This window comes from Felis catus, chromosome D4 (assembly GCF_018350175.1).
Source record: "Felis catus isolate Fca126 chromosome D4, F.catus_Fca126_mat1.0, whole genome shotgun sequence".
Classification (NCBI taxonomy): domain Eukaryota; kingdom Metazoa; phylum Chordata; class Mammalia; order Carnivora; family Felidae; genus Felis; species Felis catus.
In genome coordinates, this window is record NC_058380.1 from 83728831 (window position 1) to 83744850 (window position 16020).

The 16020-nt window shown below is 53.4% G+C and overlaps 2 protein-coding genes across 4 annotated transcripts; one reads left to right on the forward strand and one right to left on the reverse strand.

The window, feature by feature from the left end:
• Positions 1–3022: 3022 nt before the first annotated feature.
• On the forward strand, positions 3023–7391 carry WDR38 (WD repeat domain 38). 3 transcript variants are annotated; one of them, XM_003995861.6, is made up of 9 exons: positions 3023–3150; positions 3692–3812; positions 4869–4985; positions 5066–5163; positions 5568–5648; positions 5864–5995; positions 6075–6224; positions 6657–6704; positions 6817–7391. In XM_003995861.6, exons 1-9 carry the CDS (start codon positions 3082–3084, stop codon positions 6943–6945), a joined length of 945 nt encoding a protein of 314 aa, XP_003995910.3. In that variant the 5' UTR covers positions 3023–3081; the 3' UTR covers positions 6946–7391. The 3 variants fall into 3 exon arrangements, with proteins under 3 accessions (XP_003995910.3, XP_044899003.1, XP_044899005.1); XM_045043068.1 differs by having other exon boundaries at positions 6657–7391; XM_045043070.1 differs by lacking the exons at positions 3023–3150; positions 3692–3812 and having other exon boundaries at positions 4849–5398; positions 6657–7391.
• RPL35 (ribosomal protein L35) lies at positions 7250–11499 on the reverse strand. Its single transcript, XM_003995862.4, has 4 exons — positions 11349–11499; positions 10774–10910; positions 9224–9305; positions 7250–7432 (listed from the first exon to the last, which is right to left on the reverse strand). The coding sequence occupies exons 1-4, from the start codon at positions 11349–11351 to the stop codon at positions 7283–7285; spliced, it is 372 nt and encodes a 123-aa protein (XP_003995911.1). The 5' UTR covers positions 11352–11499; the 3' UTR covers positions 7250–7282.
• Positions 11500–16020: the final 4521 nt, after the last annotated feature.

Here is a 16020-nt window from a genome sequence, read left to right on the forward strand (position 1 = left end):
TGGGTGTGGAGCCTGCTTGAGATTGTCTCTCTCCCCCACTCTGCCCCTCTCCCTTGCTTGTGCATTCTATCTCTCTAAAAATAAATTTAAAAAAAAATTAAAAGATTTTTACTTTTAAGTAATCTCTACACCCAACATGGGGCTCGAACCCACAACCCTGAGAAATCAAGAGTTGCATGCTCTACCAACTGAGCCGGCTAGGCACCCCTCCAGTTTCCTCTTTAAAGTGACTACATACCCATGGCAATTTCAGAGAGAACCAAGGGGCCCGGGAAGGCAGGTAATTTGGGATAGTGAAGAGGGGCAAGGCTGGTTCCAAGACCCTGGGTCACCTTCAAGAGATAGAGTGACAGTAGGAAAGGCCAGAAAAACAAAACTAAACAAAACACCTCCCCAGACAATCTGGGCTGGGGGAAGAGAGAAGGCGGTGGGCTCTCTGAGAAGGAATATAGTCAAGGGGTGGAAGATATCCTCTGAGGACCCTCTTGGAGAGGTGAGGATCTGTGTCCCCTAATCTCATGGGCAGAACCCCGGGCCAGTGAAATACTTCTGCTGCCAAGGTGACTGTGATCCATGCCCTCCCTTCCCCTGTGGACCGTGGACCATCCCTTGTTGCAGGTGCAGCCTCTGCCCAAATCCTCAGCCCCTGCTGAGCATGGAGAGAGGCTACCCCCGACCACCAGGCCCTCTCTACATCATGAAGTGTCCCTGGGTGGTGGGCCCCTTGGGTGAGCCTGACCAAGGGCATTCAGAGCTTTGTGTCTAGATTTGAGGCTTGTGGATGTCACAGCCTCGCCCCCACTTCTTTGAGTGCTTGCTGCACACCAGGTGCCCTTGATGGCACCATCTCACTGACTCCTCACAAGGCAACCGCGGTGAGTACACTCATTTTACACATGAGGAAACGAGGCACTGAGTGATCGGGTGACTTGCCCAAGATCGCAGAGCTGGTAGCTGGCAGGACTCAGGTTCAACCCAGACCGGTGGCTCTAATGCCCTATTTCTGGGGCAGGAGCTCTGACTTGTCTGGGGGATGGGCAAGGGAAGGCACCTCGGGGAAGTGATATTTGAGGTAGATCCCAAGGTAAGCAGGTAAGAGGATGGAGAACCCTGTGTGCACAGGCCCAGAGTGGGAGTGAAGGTGGAGGGGATGGAAAAAAGGGCCCTGTGGCTGAGTTCAGGGAGCAAGGTGGGGGTGGGAGGGCAGGAGGACAAGGACAGGATGGCCCCCAGGGCCCCTAGAATTCATGGTGGGTAGTTCCAACCACCAGCTCTGGTGTCAAGCAAAAAGGTTTAAACTCGGTCAGCAGAGCATGCAACTCTTGATCTTGGGGGTGTGAGTAGTTCAAGCCCCATGTTGGGCATAGAGCTTACTTAAGAAAAGAAAAGAAAAGAAAAGAAAAGAAAAGAAAAGAAAAGAAAAGAAAAGAAAAGAAAAGAAAAGAAAAGAAAAGAAAAGAGAAGATTTTAACCATAGCTGCACCTCTACCAGCTGAGTAGTCACCGGGCCTGGTGGACAAGGTCTGTTCGCAGGGGTCTGGGAGTGATGGGCTGCACGAGGTTAGGTGGTTCTGGGCCCTCCAGGTAAAGCAAGAGCAGCCAGGTGGCTGGGGAGATGCCAGATGGGGCATGGACTGGGAGGGGGTTGCCTACGCAGAGGGAGTGGGGAGGGCCTGGGGGGCCAGATAGCTCTGAGGAACTGTGTTCGGCACCCATGTCCAGGGATGGGGTGGTGGCCTCACAGGCCCAACCCAGACGGGTCCTTGAGGAGCCAACTCAGTGACCTGGGCCCTCTTGGAGTTAGGATGGGGGTGGCGCCGCCTCAAAGCCACCATTGTCGCCCCCTCTCCCGCCTGACTGTCTGAGACCTAAAATAGAGAGCAGTGGATCTCGTGAGAAGAGTCTGGGAAAGAGGTCTGGGGGGAGGGGTGTGAGTCACTGCTGGGAATCCTTGAGTTTGAGGCTCCCAAAGCGGCGCTGCCCCACCCCACCCCCAAGGAGCCTGGAACCCATTGGACAGTGGCAGACAGGGTGTCTCTGTTCCACCCCTGTGCCTTGTTGGGGAGGGACTGGGTCCTGGCCCCAGCTCTGCCATAGAAGTACTGGATGACTGGGCCAAATCTGCCCTCTCAGGGCCTCGGTTTCCCAGATGTACCAGGAGTTAAGGACCTTGGCATCTGCTTGAGACCCCTGGAATTCATGGCAGATGGTCCTAATATAGGCCCTCAAAGTCAGACAGTCATGGGTTAAGTCCCAGTTCGTTCCCTACTGCCTGAGTGACCTCGGGGAAAGTCCCTCTACCTATGAGGCTTCTATTTCCTCATCTGCAAAATGAACATTGAAACCAAGTCCTGTTCCTGCCTGGTTTCAGCTTCAACTATCCAACAAGGAACTTGACACCTCCTGAGGCCTCCTACCATGGCCTCCACATCCTCCACATCCTCAGATGGCCACATTTTGTGCTGCCAGAATGTTAACAACGGGGACTCCACTTTCTAATGCCCTGTGCCTTACACACACTACCTCAGGCTCGCCCCATTCTGGAGGGCAGATAGCATCGTTTCCAGCCCCCTTCATGGGAACTTCTCAGCCTCAGTACTGGGCACTCCAGGAGGAAAGGGGTCTTGGAACCAGAGCGGGCTTTCCTGGGCACCTATAATGTGCCACCCCACTGCGCACATGGGGCAAGCGGCTCCTCTCAAAGGGGTCCGGGAGCTTGCACGCTCTGCAGCGGGGAGGCAGTGGCGGTGTGCGGGGCTGGCGTGCCCTCTAGCGGTCGCCGTGCTTGTGGTCTGGCCCCGAGGTCGGGGCTGCACAAGGTCTGGCTGGCAGCGGCCAGGAGGGGAAGTAAGTACCTTCTCAGAGCCGCGGACGGTCCTGCCCGCCGCGGCCCCCCCCCCCCCCCCCCCCACCAGGGGCTGAGAACAGTCTCTCCCAACCTGTCTCTCGTCGTGGCTTCCCAGAGACCCCGCAGTGGCTGCGTGCTCCGCCCCGATTTCCATGGAGACCCCTTGTACACAGCTTCCTCTATCCACTCCACCTCAAGTGGGGCCGGCTGGCTGGACCAGCGCCCTGGGGCCCATGAACAGCGGGTCCGCAGGAAGGCTGGCCGTGGGGAGAGTGAAATTCTTCGGCCAGCACCGCGGGGAGGTAAGGTCCGGTTGGGCTCTGCTGACTCTAGGGTCCTAGCTCTGGGTCTAGAGTGGTTCCTTATTCTGTCTAGTGTTCTCTGGCCCCCCACCAGCTCCAGAATGGGCTACAGATTCTAAGCTCTTGGTTCTAGAGAGGGTGCAAACTCCTGGATGACACCAGTGTTTTGACTTTGGCTTTCAAATGAATTCGGGGCTTAGATTTTGAACTCCTAGTTCTGGGCTCCAGCTCTAGAATGGGCTCTTGACTCTGGGGTGCCAGGCTCTGGTTCTAGAGAAGGCTCCAGCCTCTACCTTCAGTGAGGACTCTCGGGCTTCAGGCCCAGGTTTTACAGGATTCCAGAGAAGGCTCCAAGCTCTTGGCTCTGACTGCAAGGGTGGTTCCTGCATTCTGAGCTCTAGTTGTAGAGTGAGGCGTGAAGTCTAAGCTCCAACCCCAGGCCCGTGGGGCAGTGTTTGGGGCTGGCCCATGAGTCTGGGGTCAGGCATGAGCAGACAGGTGTCTCTTGCCCCAGGATGGGACTACTTCTGTGCTCTTCCAGGTCAACTCCTCAGCCTTCTCTCCCGACGGCCAGAGGCTGCTCACAGCCTCTGAGGATGGCTATGTGTACGGCTGGGAGACCCAGAGCGGGCGGCTGCTGTGGAGGCTGGGTGGCCATGCAGGTGGGGCTCCTGAGGCTGGATGTGGAGACCAAGGCCCACGGGTCTGTCTGGCATTCTGCAGAGCCTGTCACTCTGACATCTGAGCTGGGCATTCATGCCAGACAGCCTGGGCAGGGCTGGGGCAGGAGGGCAAGGACACAGGGCCTCTGACAGACCTGGACTCAGACCCTATTGCCGTTTTTTTTGTTTGTTTGTTTTTGTTTTTTAAGTTTTAATTAAAAATTGGTAGTCTCTACACCCAACATGGGACTCAAACTCACAACCAAGATCAAGAGTCACATGCTCTACTGGTTGAGAGGTCCCCATTCCTACTGTTAAAAATTGTTTAAAAATATATTTACCATCTTAACCATTTTTAAATGTTCAGTTCAGTAGTGTTAAGTATGTTCATTGTGCAGCTAGTCTCCTGAACTCATCTTGCAAAATGGAAACTGTCTATACCCATTAAACTCCCCATTCATCCCTTCCTCCAGCCTGACAACCACCATTTTTTCTAGCTCAATGAATTTACTCTAAGTACCTTCCTTTTCATGACTTATTTCACTTAGCAGAGTGTTCAGCTGTTTAACCACTTTGTGATCGTTATGTCGTCTCTCTGAGCCTCTATTTCCTTCTCTTTAGAATGGGGACAGTTGCTCCCCTGTGGGATGAGATAATGCAAAGTGCCTCGCGCCCAGTAAGAACTCAGTAGATAGAACTATTATAATTATTACTGAAACAAGAAAAAAAAATCTGGTAATTACAGGGCAGATCGACTAATGTTAACAGGTAAAGTCCAGGGCTGGGGAGCTCAAAGGAGGCAACAAACCCAGGCTGGGCTCTCAAAAAGTTTCTGGAAGGTGCCTGCATTTGCTTTTGGCATTGATTTTACAAATGGGCAAAATAAAGTTGGGTGTTTCAGGTCAAGTCATGGAAGCTCAACTTGCTAGATGGCTGGAGGGTGAGAGAGTTAGGAGGGAGGAGGGTAGGTAGGCGATAAGGCTAGAGAGATTAGCAGGGGTTGGCCTGCAAGGTGGAAGGCAGCACCCCATTCCCTGACCATGCCTGCTTACCCAGGCCCCATCAAGTTCTGCCGCTTCTCCCCTGATGGCCACCTTTTTGCCACGACCTCTGGTGACTGTACCATCCGCCTGTGGGATGTAGCAGAAGCCAAGTGTCTGCATGTCCTGAAGGGTGAGTGCACTGGGTGGGACTAGGACCAAGCAGCCAGGCCTATGTTCCTTTCTAGACCCTGCCGTATCCTGTTCCACCAGGTCACCACAGGAGCGTGGAGACGGTTAGCTTTAGCCCTGACTCAAAGCAGCTGGCATCGGGTGGCTGGGACAAGCGGGTGGTGCTCTGGGAGGTGCAGGTATGTGGAGGGGCGGCCAGAGCGAGACCTGGGACCTGGAGGAGACAACCCCCACCCCAGTGCCCCAGAAAGGTTGTTCCATTTTCCCCACTGCCCATGCCCACACCTGGCATCCAAGACCCCCTTACATCTGGCTGCAGCTACATCCCCAGCCACACCAGCCCTCTGTGCCTCAAGATCTCTGCCTGTGAGGGTCATGTGGCCTGGATTGCCCTCTCCTCCCCTCAAGGACCAGGTAACCTCCCCAGACCCTGTGTGATCACATTACCCAGGCAGCCCTGCAAGGAGGGGAGGTCTGACCCCTCCTTGGCCTGACCCATTCCTGGTGTGACCCATCTGAGGCCTAGAACCTAGCACAACAAGGCTCTGGGCTACCCGCCAAAGCTCAGGGCTCTCTCCTGCAGTCTGGCCAGATGCTGCGCCACTTAGGAGGGCACCGAGACTCTGTCCAGAGCAGTGACTTCGCACCCAGCTCAGACTGCCTGGTGAGCCACATCCACTTACTTGCTTGGGGGCTGAGCAGTGGTCAGAATTTCAGACCTTAACTGGGTGACTCTGCTCTTCTGAGCCACTCCCCTTCTCTATAAGATGGGGAATTCAGCAGGGCTCACAAACTGCCTGCTTCCTGAGCCTGGCCAGCCTAAGAACCACAAAGGTGGGCATGGGCTCGCTAGTTCATGCTCACAGCAGATGTCTGCAGGCCACTGGCTCCTGGGACTCTGCTATCTGCATCTGGGACCTGCGGACGGGGACCCCAGTGACCTCCCACCAAGAGCTGGAGGGCCACAGTGGCAACATCAGCTGCCTGTGCTACTCAGCATCCGGCCTCCTGGTGAGCTAGGTCGCCCTGGGTTCCAGGCTGGCCCTCTGCTGGCTCCAAACCCATGGGCTTAGAGCTGTTTGCTGTCCAGGCTTCCGGCTCCTGGGACAAGACCATCCACATCTGGAAGCCTTCCACCAGAAACCTGCTTGTTCAGCTCAAGGGCCATGTCACCTGGGTGAAGAGCATAGCTTTCTCCCCTGATGGGTCACAGCTAGCCAGCGCTGGCTACTCCCATATGGTAAGCCCACCACCCCCCCTGCCGCCCGCCCCAGGCCTGTCCTCCTGGCGAACTCCTAACCCAACATCCTCCTTTACCAGAGCCCTCAGCATGGTCTAGAAAGGGCCACTTCCTATTTGCCCCGAACAGGAAGGTGACAAGGACAGAACCCAGGTGCCCACCACTTCTGGGCACTAAGGTCTAAACTGGCCCAGAAGCTGCTAGTGACAATAACATTTCTAAGACACACCATAGCTTCAGGGAAAAGGAAACCACACTGCACTGAATTTTCGCATCAGATTCTTATGCCGGGCAATGTTAAATACACCTCACAGACAACAAAACCCAGACCAGGAGGTAAAGAGGTTGGCTGGGGCTCACTCCAAAGTGGTTTCAAGGATGCCAGACTTGTGGGGTGAGGCCTCCCTCCCTTCTGCTTATATTATTTTCCAGGTCAAAGTCTGGGACTGCAACACAGGAAAGTGCATGGAGACTCTGAAGGTAAGTAAGGTCCACGGATGTAGCACCCAAGGGTGTAGGAAAAGGCCTGCCAGGGGAGGTTGGGGGCAGGCAGGACTCGCGTTCCCAGAGCCCAGTGAAGTGCTTTCGGCAGGGAGTCCTGGATGTGGCCCACGCCTGTGCCTTCACCCTAGATGGGAAACTCTTAGTGTCTGGAGCTGCTGATCAGGCAAGATGCCAACTCCGATGCACGATCAAATCACCCAGAGCCTCTCAGATATAACATCACCACAAATGGCTCTTTGATCTCAAGCCTGTCTCTCCCTGCCCAGGGCGCATGGGACCTGGCAGAACGAGCCCCTGAAAGGACAGTGAGGGCAGCTGCACGCCACAGGCCCAAAGTAACCTTAACAGAGCACCCAACAGATCCCTGTGACCAGGATTGGTCATGGTCCCGCGCCGGGGCTGCCAACAGCCGCAGGCAGGCCTGCCAAAGCCCCCAGGCCCCTAGTAACCACAACCAGGGCACGCCAGCCCACCTCTCCGGCACGGTTCGCTGAAACACCCGCAAACACGAAGCAACGCCAGCCAGTTTGTTTGTGTTTTATTGATGCCGGTGCTCAGGCCTTGACCGCATACTTCCGCAGTGGGTACAGCCGCTCCTTCCGCTGCTGCTTCTTGGTCTTCAGGTTTTCCTCGTGCTTGTTTAGCCGGCGGCGCATGGCACGTGTCTTCTTGGGCCGCAGATCCAGGGGCTTATACTTCTTACCCTGGGTGATGGGAGAGCGCGGGGAATCTGAGCACCAGGGTTTTGGAGCTACTGCGGCAGTTAACGAAGCCTCTGAGACTGGAACTAAGTGGCTAGGGGGCACGGGGAAGATGCTGGAAGTGCCTGAAGGGGGCCACTGGGATGCGAAGGTTAACGTGTAGACCTGAGCATGAGGAGGTATAGGACCAGCCCAGTAGGGGACTGAGGCCCTGTGCTGGGTGCTACCTTAGTGAAGAATCAGATCTGCTTAAGGAGCTCCCAGCCCAGTGGGTAAGACCGGGCAGCTAACAAGCGGCCCATCAGTGGGGAAGAGGAGAAAAGATAAAGGAAGCTTCCACCTAATGACTGGAAATAGCCTACAAAGCAAGCAATCGGAGCGAACACCAGTTCCAAGGGGGAGAAAACGGGGCGCACAAATACCCTGAAGAATGCCGGCTCAGGCGCTTTCTGGGAACTGCCAACAGTCCAGAGGCGGTACAGGCACAGGGCAGTGGCGTGAGAGCCAAGAGGGGGAACAGCCTCAGGGCAGAGAGGTGCAGAAACAGAAACGAGCTGCGCAGAGGAGGGTAAGCTCGAAGACGGGGGATTCGGAGGCATGAGTCTCTGTCCACCCATATCCATGCTATCCACAGCACAGGTCAGGGCCTCATCCATTTCAAGTTTCCTAAGCCCTCAGAGCTCTGCTGGCCAATACAGGCGCTGGCCACGCGAGGCCTATGTTACAAATCCAGGCCTTCAGCCACCACAGCCACATGTGGCCATCTGTGACCATGCCGATAGCGCTAACCTAGAGACAGAGACCTCACCTTGACCCTTCCCCCCACCACCCCTGGACTGAGTGGTGCCTGGCAGGGGGTGAACTCACTGGAAGACCACCCACCACCTCTGCCATGGTCCCTCTGGAGCCTGATCAAAGTTTCAAGCCTGGGGCGCCTGGGTGACTTAATCGGCTAAGTGTCCGACTCCGGCTCGGGACATGACCTCAGAGTTCATGAGTTTGAGCCCCGCGTCGGGCTCTGTGCGGACAGCTCAGAACCTGGAGCCTGCTTCCGATTCTGTGTCTCCCTCTCTGCCCCTCCCCCACGGTCTCTCTCAAAAATAAAAAACATCAAAGTTTCAAGCCCAATTCTCAGAAAACATTCCCACATACACAACGTACACACATTCAGGGATGGCGGCACCCTTGCCTGTCCCCCCCGCACATGCTACTATCCCTGGGGGCAGCTAACCCAGGAACACACGGCGGCTTTCAGCTGAAAGGCTTTAAAGCAGGGCTGAGGATCTCCCCAAGAAATCCCACCGGAGGACAGGGGCTTCAACCTGTGTCACGTGAGTTCCGGCCTGCCCATGACCTTCTCTTCCTGATAGCCAGCCCTGCTGATTTTGGACTTATCAGCTAGCCCCCACGATCACATAAGCCAATTCTCTGTAATAAGTCAAGTGCATGTCTACACACACATGAAGTTTCCAACTGGTTCTGCTTCACAGCTTGAGCCCTGATAACCTTGCTCAGACTTACTCAGCTGGTGAGGCTGGATTCAAAACCCAAGGCTCCAGCCAGGCTCTCACCACGCTGATTTCTTGACCAGTGCAGCCCCGAGGAAATGCAGATTAGTGCCAAGATGCTGGTTTGGAAGCGAAACCAGCTACAAGTTGGGAAGGCTCTGGAAAGCCCGCTGCCATGCACCCCAGCAGAAAAGAGCCTCTTCATACCACCCTTTTGGCCAAGGAAGAGCTGGAACTTTGCCCCTGCAGCTAAGCATCCCTCCGACTCCCCCCAGCCCAGACTCACCTTGTAGAATTTCCTGAGGTTTTCTTTCTGAGTCTGGTTGATGACGGTGAGAACGCGGGCGATGGATTTACGAACAACCCGGCTACAAAACAGAGACATCAGTGAAGATGGTGGAGAGATACAGTGCCCCCCCCCCACCTCAGGCATTTCATTCAGGACCCCAGATGTCCTAAGACAGGAGTGGTATTATTCCCCACCAGCTTGTCCATATTCACCCAAGAGGTGCCTAACCCAGCCCAGAAGGTGGTTCTGGGGGTGAGGTCTGAAGACTCTAGAAGATGGGTATCCCTCTAGTGGGGACAGGGAAGGGCTGGCATGCCCAGTGCTTCTGAGAAGCTGTGAAGTATTCATTCATTGAGCAGAAGCAGAAGGGAGATCAGGAAAGACCTTCCACCCCAGGCCATGTATCCTGACAGCTACAAAGACCTAACCAAAGTCAAAGTCGACTATGGGAAATCATGCCACAAGCTGGGCAACAAGTTTAAGGAGTCACAGGAAGAGCCACTTGGGGGGGAGCAACAAGACGTAGGCCATGGGGGGAGAGGATGAACATAGGAAGAAGCTGGGAATAAGTGATTTGTGGTCAATGTTGAACACGAGGCATGCTGAGGGATGAAGGAGGGCCACTCAGTAGACACCTGGTAAACAGTCTTGAGGGCTCAGCATGCAACTTGCTTGCGTGTTCCCCAACTCATCCAATCCCCTCCCAGCACTGCGAGTTGGTTGTTGGGGGCCCATTTTACAGAAAAGCAAAACAAACAAAAACAACAAACCAACTCTGAGTGGTGAGTCAGCACACCCATCGGGTAGGATGTGGCAAAAGTGGAATCTGCGCCCAGTTCCACAGACTCCAAACCCATGTTCTTTTCACAAGTCCTGATTCTTGATTCATGTAACTAAGCTAACTTCAACTTAAGGGAGAGGTGGGCACAAGGCACTGATCTACCAAGTGAGGGAGGAGGGCAGGGAGGACCAAGTAAGTGCTGGTGGGAGAAAAGGGTCCGGTTAGGCTTTTCAAGGCAGCGTTAAAATGGGGCTTCAGGGGGGCCCCTAGGTGGCTTAGTCCGTTAACAATCTGACTTTGGCTCAGGTCATGATCTCACAGTTGCTGGGTTCAAGTCCTGCCTCAGGCTCTGTGCTGACAGCTCTAAGTCTGGAGCCTGCTTGGGATTCTGTGTCTCCCGCTTTCTCTGTCTCTCCCCTGCTCTCTCTCAAAAGTAAATACACATTAAAAAGAGATTAAAAAAATTAAAAAAGGGCTTCAGGGACAACCTGTTCTTTCTTCAACCAGAGAAGCTGAGCAAGGGCACTCCAGGCAAAAGGACAAAATGGTCTAACGCAGAGAAGAAAACCACACAGCAGGTCTCCCATGTGGCTGGGTGTGAGCAAGGTGAGCCTGGAAAGGCTGGTTAGGAAGGGCATGACATTCCAACCCACGGGTCCATGAAAGGGACATTTCCTTTAGCCAGCTTCGAAAACTCTACAAATGCTTCCAACGCACAGGGGTCCCCCACACCCAGAAAACCGTGGTCCTGCCACCCCTCACTCACATCTTGGAGAGTTTGGAGGCCGCCCCGCCTGTCACTTTGGCGACGCGCAGCTGGGACAATTCCACCTTCAGGTCTTCCAGCTGTTTAAGCAGCTCCTCCTTCTTCTTGCCGCGAAGGTCTCGAGCCTTAATTTTGGCCTGTGCGCAATCAAGGGTTTGGGTCAAACACCCAGCAAGGCTGTCTCCCCTTCCCAGCGGCCATCCTCCCTTCCGCCTGCGTCGTGGCCAGCCCCCGGAGGACGCGCTGCGAGCCCAGCATCCCTCCCCTAGTCTGTGCCTTGGGCAAGGAAACTGAGGCCCCCGCAGGCGCGCCCTCGCCCAGGTCCGCTACGAGGCTGGGCCGCTGCTCCCATTCAGCAGACAGAAAGACGGAGGCGTCGGCAGCGCGGGCTCACCTCTCCAGGCCCAGGCCAACAAGAGAGAGGGCGGGAGACCTGCTGTGGCGGCGCTAGGCCACTCGGTACGGCGCCTTACAGGCCCGGCTGACAGATGGAACCCCAGTGCTCACCTCGAGCTCCCCACCCCAGGCCCCGAGCCCCACAGCGCGGGGATGGCACCCGATTCCACCGCCCTCACCATGTCTACACAATCAGCCGCCGCGCCGATGGAAAGAGGCCGAAGGAAAGAGGAAGCGGGCGGGGCTGACCTCCACAACTACTGCCGGGTGGCGGTGGGCGCGGCCAATGGCTCCGCCCCGAGGGAGCCCTAGCTCCGCCCCTGACTCCAACCCCTACCCCGCCGCGGGGAGCGCCGAGGTACCGCCCGCTCAGTTTCGCCCCGAGAAGCCCCGCACCTGGGATTACTCAGGTCTTCATGTCTCCTGGGCAGAGCAGTTGGGGAAACCGAGGCCCAGGGTGACTGGCAGCTTCCCGGAGATGGCACAGTGAGGACTCGAATTCGTCCATTCAGTCATTTACTCGTTCATTCATTCATTCAGTAGACCTTTGTAGGTCGCTGCATTTGTGCTGCTTTGATCTGGGCGCCAGTGTCCTGGGGTTGGAGGGGATGAGGGTTTCAAAGATGAATGAACCCGACTTCTGCCTTGAAGGAATTTAAAATCCGAAGAGGGCAGGGAGAGGCGGGATCAGACGGCTATACTCCCAACTCCATAAAGGTTCCAGTGGAGGCAGCATGTGGCAAGGGAAAGCATTCAGGGCCCTTTTTTTTTTTTTTTTTTTTTTTTTTTTTTTTTGTTCTCTGGGACTCTTGGCAGATCCCTTCCCCTTTCTGAGTCTCAGTTTTCTCACCTGTGAAATGGGTATTTTTTGAGGCTTACGAACACGAGAAACTCTTAGCACAAGATCTAATGCACAACAGTCGTTCAAAGTATCATTGACATTAATATTCCCTGTGGAATGAACACTTGAGTTGGGCCCTGAAAGTTAAAGGAGAATTCACAAAGCAGGGAAGGTGCTCAGGCTTTCTGACCAGGCAGTTGCCCCAACCAGCAAACGTGAATCACTCCAGTGTCACTCCACTGCCATGTACAAATATGAACCAACACCTTTTAGAGCACTAGTTAAAGCCAGGTTGCCCCCTTGTTACTGTCAGGTTCCAGGGAGGCTTCTTCCATCCCTTTATTGGGTTCTAGCCATGAGCCTTAGCTTTTCACTAAATTAGTATATTATCTCCCTTTTGTGTCCCAAGCTTTCTGTTTTTGTTTTGTTGTAGTCGTTGTCTTCGTCGTCGTTTAATTAATTAATTAATTTATTTTCTAGCAATCGTTACACCCAATGTGGGGCTTGAACTCACAACCCTGAGATCAAGAGTCATGCTCTTCCAGCTGAGCCAGCCAAGTGCTTGATGTCCCAAGCTTTCTGTGCAATCCTTTCTTTAGCCCCAAATATACTGAATTAAAATGTTTACAGGTCCAGGGGGTGTCAGGATGACTCAGTCAGTTAAACGACCGTCTCTTGATTTCAACTGAGGCCATGATCTTAGGGTCCTGAGATTGAGCCCTGCCTCCGGTTCCATACTGAGATTCTCTCTCTCTCTCTCTCTCTCTTCCTCCCTCGCTCTCCCTCTGCCCCTCCCGTACTGGCGCAAGCGCTTTCTCTCAAAAAAAAAAAAAAAAAAAAGTTATAAGTCTGTCTCCACAACCAGCCTGTAAGTTCCCTCTGGGTAGAACCTTGGCTGACACTTGATTTAGTTTATCTAGTCTCCAGGCCCAGCACATGGATGCTTGTTGGATGAATGAATTAATAAGCCTTGCACAGACCACGGCTTCCAAGAAGTAGATGGCTATGAGGAAGAGAGGGCAGACGGAAGGCAATCTTGACATGGATTAGTCTTGAAAGAAAATTGAATGGTGCAAGGGGACTTTGCGGTCATATTTTCCAAATGCTTATAGTTCTTTTAGAAATAATGATTATGTGCATCTTTCTGAACTTGGAAGTCATCTGTTACTCCCTTGTTTCCTTTCATGCCACATCCAAACACCAGCAGATTCTGCAGCCTCTGCTTTCACAATAACCTAACATCTTCCCACGACTCTTATTGGCACCTGTCTGGCCTGAGCTAACCATTGCCTGTCACCTGGACCATTGGTGTCACCTTTTAAATCACTTCTCTAGCTCTTATTCCCATATATTCTCAATACAGCTATTAGAGGGACACTTTTCAAGCTTAAGTCAGATCACGTCACTGCCCAGAATCTCCAGTGTTGTCCCATGAGTTTGACCACGTCCTTCCCCCAGCCTACAAAACCTCTCCTGCTTCCATCTCTCCTCACTCTTGTGCCCCAGTATGACCTGTTTCCGGAATATGCCACACCTGCCCTGTCTCTGGGCCTTTGCTTGGCTTCCTCCTTCACTTCCTTCAGGTCCCTGATGTGTCACCTCCTCAGAGAAATCTCTCCTGACCACTTTACCTAAGGTACTGTGAGGCCCTGCATGGTTTTATACCCTCAGCACAGTCATCCCTGACATAGTATAGATTAAAAATTTTTTTTAATGTTTATTCATTTTTTGAAAGCAAGAGAGACAGAGCGCAAGCAAGGAAGCAGCAGAGAGGGAGGGAGACACAGAATCGGAAGCAGGCTCCAGGATCTGAGCTGTCAGCACAGAGCTCCATGCGGGGATCAAACCCACAAACTGAGAGAACATGGCCTGAGCTGAAGTCAGCGGCTCAACCAACTGAACCACCCAGGTGCGCCAGGATAGTATAGATTTATTAAATTCTGACCTCCTGCCTGGGAGATCCAGTCATAAGCAGGGCCATTATTTCAGTCACCAGTTTATTTGGGGGCTATTTCCTTACATATAAATTAGGCATTTAAGAAAAGGTTTATTTATTTTTGAGAGAGAGAGTGCAAGGTGGGGAGGGGCAGAGAGAGAGAAAGGGAATCCAAAGCAGGTTCCAGCTGTCAGCATAGAGCCTGACTTGGGGCTTGATCTGATCTTACAGTTTGTGAGATCATGGCTTGAGCCCAAATCAAGAGCCAGATGCTTGACCGACTGAGCCACCCAGGCACCCCTAAAATGGGCATTTCTGGCTTAAAGTTCCTTCTCCCCAGGCTGTTCTGGGGATATGAATTTCTGCTGTCATGTGGCCTGCCTGGGTCACAAATATTCCTTTCAAGGTATGGAGCTGAAAGGCAGGAGGGCTTTGTCTGTTTCCAGGACCTCTGAGACTTTTATTCAGCACTTACTTCCCAGCGTAAGAGTCTGGATCTTTAGCACCTGAGATTAAGAAGTATCATAGTCTGGCAATATTTTTTTTTATCTATAGACACAGTTCAATGAAAAGCATTTGAAACAATAAAAACGAGTCATACTTCTTGAACTATTGACCTTTATCAAAAACAGTACAATTAGGGGTGCCTGGCTGGCTCTGTCAGTAGAGCATGCAACTCTTGATCTCCAGGTTCTAAGTTTCAGCCCCACGCTGGGTATAGAGATTAATGTGGTTTGAAGTATTGGGTTTTGGAGCCCACAGCCAAGAAAGAATTCTTGAGATGTCTTCAGTGCAAAAAGGTGGTTTTATTAAAGCACAGGGACAGGACCTGCAGGCAGAGTTGCACTGGGATTGCGAGGAGTGACTGATCACACACTTGGGAGCTCGGGGAGGTAAAGGCGAGGGGAAGTTTTGGAAAGGATTTTCATATGCTAAGAGACTCACAGGATCCTGGAGACCTACCTGTGGTCAAGCTAAGGTTGTTTGACCCTCCAGCAAAGTATTAATTGGGTTTCTGGTAGAATGTAGTACTTTGCCTGCCTCAAGTATTTGTTAATGGGCTGCAAGTTATAAGGAAATTTAATTTTATCTACATTTCCTTTTGCCTGTTTCCCACATAAGAGATTACTTAAAATCTTAAACAACAACAAAAAAGTAAAACTCTATGAAAACAAAGACCCAATTTAGTCTAAGGTTAAGGCCTGTTAACAGAATCCCTCAGCCAACAGCCCACTCAATCTTGGCACCACAAAGTCATTCTTGACTCCGCACTACGTCCCCCCAGCCCCATCTTTCCCCATCTCTTACTCTGGGGATTCAGCTTTCCATCAGAATATGCCTTTCCAGCCAGGACCGGCTTCTCAGCCCCCAGGACCTCGCCCTTCCTGTCAGGATGGGGACCACAGGGTCATGTCCCTCACCTCCCACCCGCCAGGCCAATGTGACTGCTACACCCGAGGTTGCCTAGTCCAAATATTTTCATTGTCTTGTCTGCCTTCTGGACACACGTTAAACGTCTGTAAAGTCTCCCAATTAACAATAGAATCACTATGTACAAAGCAGAGGCGACTTCCTCCGAGCAAAGTGGTGGCGTTCAAGGCTCCTAAGATTGTAGAATTCGGATCCCCCTCCCCGCCTGCCTCCCCCATTCCGTCACTTCCAGAGGTAGAACTACTACTCATCCCTCAGCTCGAAGGTTTTTTTCTCAAAGAAGCCTGCTCAGCACTCGACAGCCAGGAGCCTTATCCTCAGGGCCCCGTGCCGCACTCCCCCTCCCCCCCGCGTCCGCGGCTATGCCGCGCCAGGCCCCTTCCAAGGCCAGGGGCTCTTCGGATTCAGGAGAAGCCGAAGAAGGAGCGCAGTTATAGCGTCCACGATGTTGGGACCTGTGTGGGGACAGGGCGCCCACTCAGACAGCAAGACTGGGGCTCCCCGAAGATGAAAGTCCCGCTGAAGGCCGTGGGAACGACTATAAGGTGGATTCTCCAGCGCTTCCAGCCAGTCTCCCACAGGGCTCCGCCCCTCCCGCCCACCGGCACTTCCGGTTCCGGCGTGGCCCGGAAGTGGGCGGACA

Excerpts from the sequence above, each read along its gene's own strand:
- WDR38 (XM_045043068.1), top strand. The coding sequence starts at position 3,082 with ATGAACAGCGGGTCCGCAGGAAGGCTGGCCGTGGGGAGAGTGAAATTC. Across the intron at positions 3,151-3,691 it reads TCGGCCAGCACCGCGGGGAG|GTCAACTCCTCAGCCTTCTC; the intron begins GTAAGGTCCGGT and ends GTGCTCTTCCAG. Across the intron at positions 4,986-5,065 it reads GTGTCTGCATGTCCTGAAGG|GTCACCACAGGAGCGTGGAG; the intron begins GTGAGTGCACTG and ends CTGTTCCACCAG.
- RPL35 (XM_003995862.4), bottom strand. Across the intron at positions 9,306-10,773 it reads GCCTCCAAACTCTCCAAGAT|CCGGGTTGTTCGTAAATCCA; the intron begins GTGAGTGAGGGG and ends TCTGTTTTGTAG. Across the intron at positions 7,433-9,223 it reads ACCTCAGGAAATTCTACAAG|GGTAAGAAGTATAAGCCCCT; the intron begins GTGAGTCTGGGC and ends CCCATCACCCAG.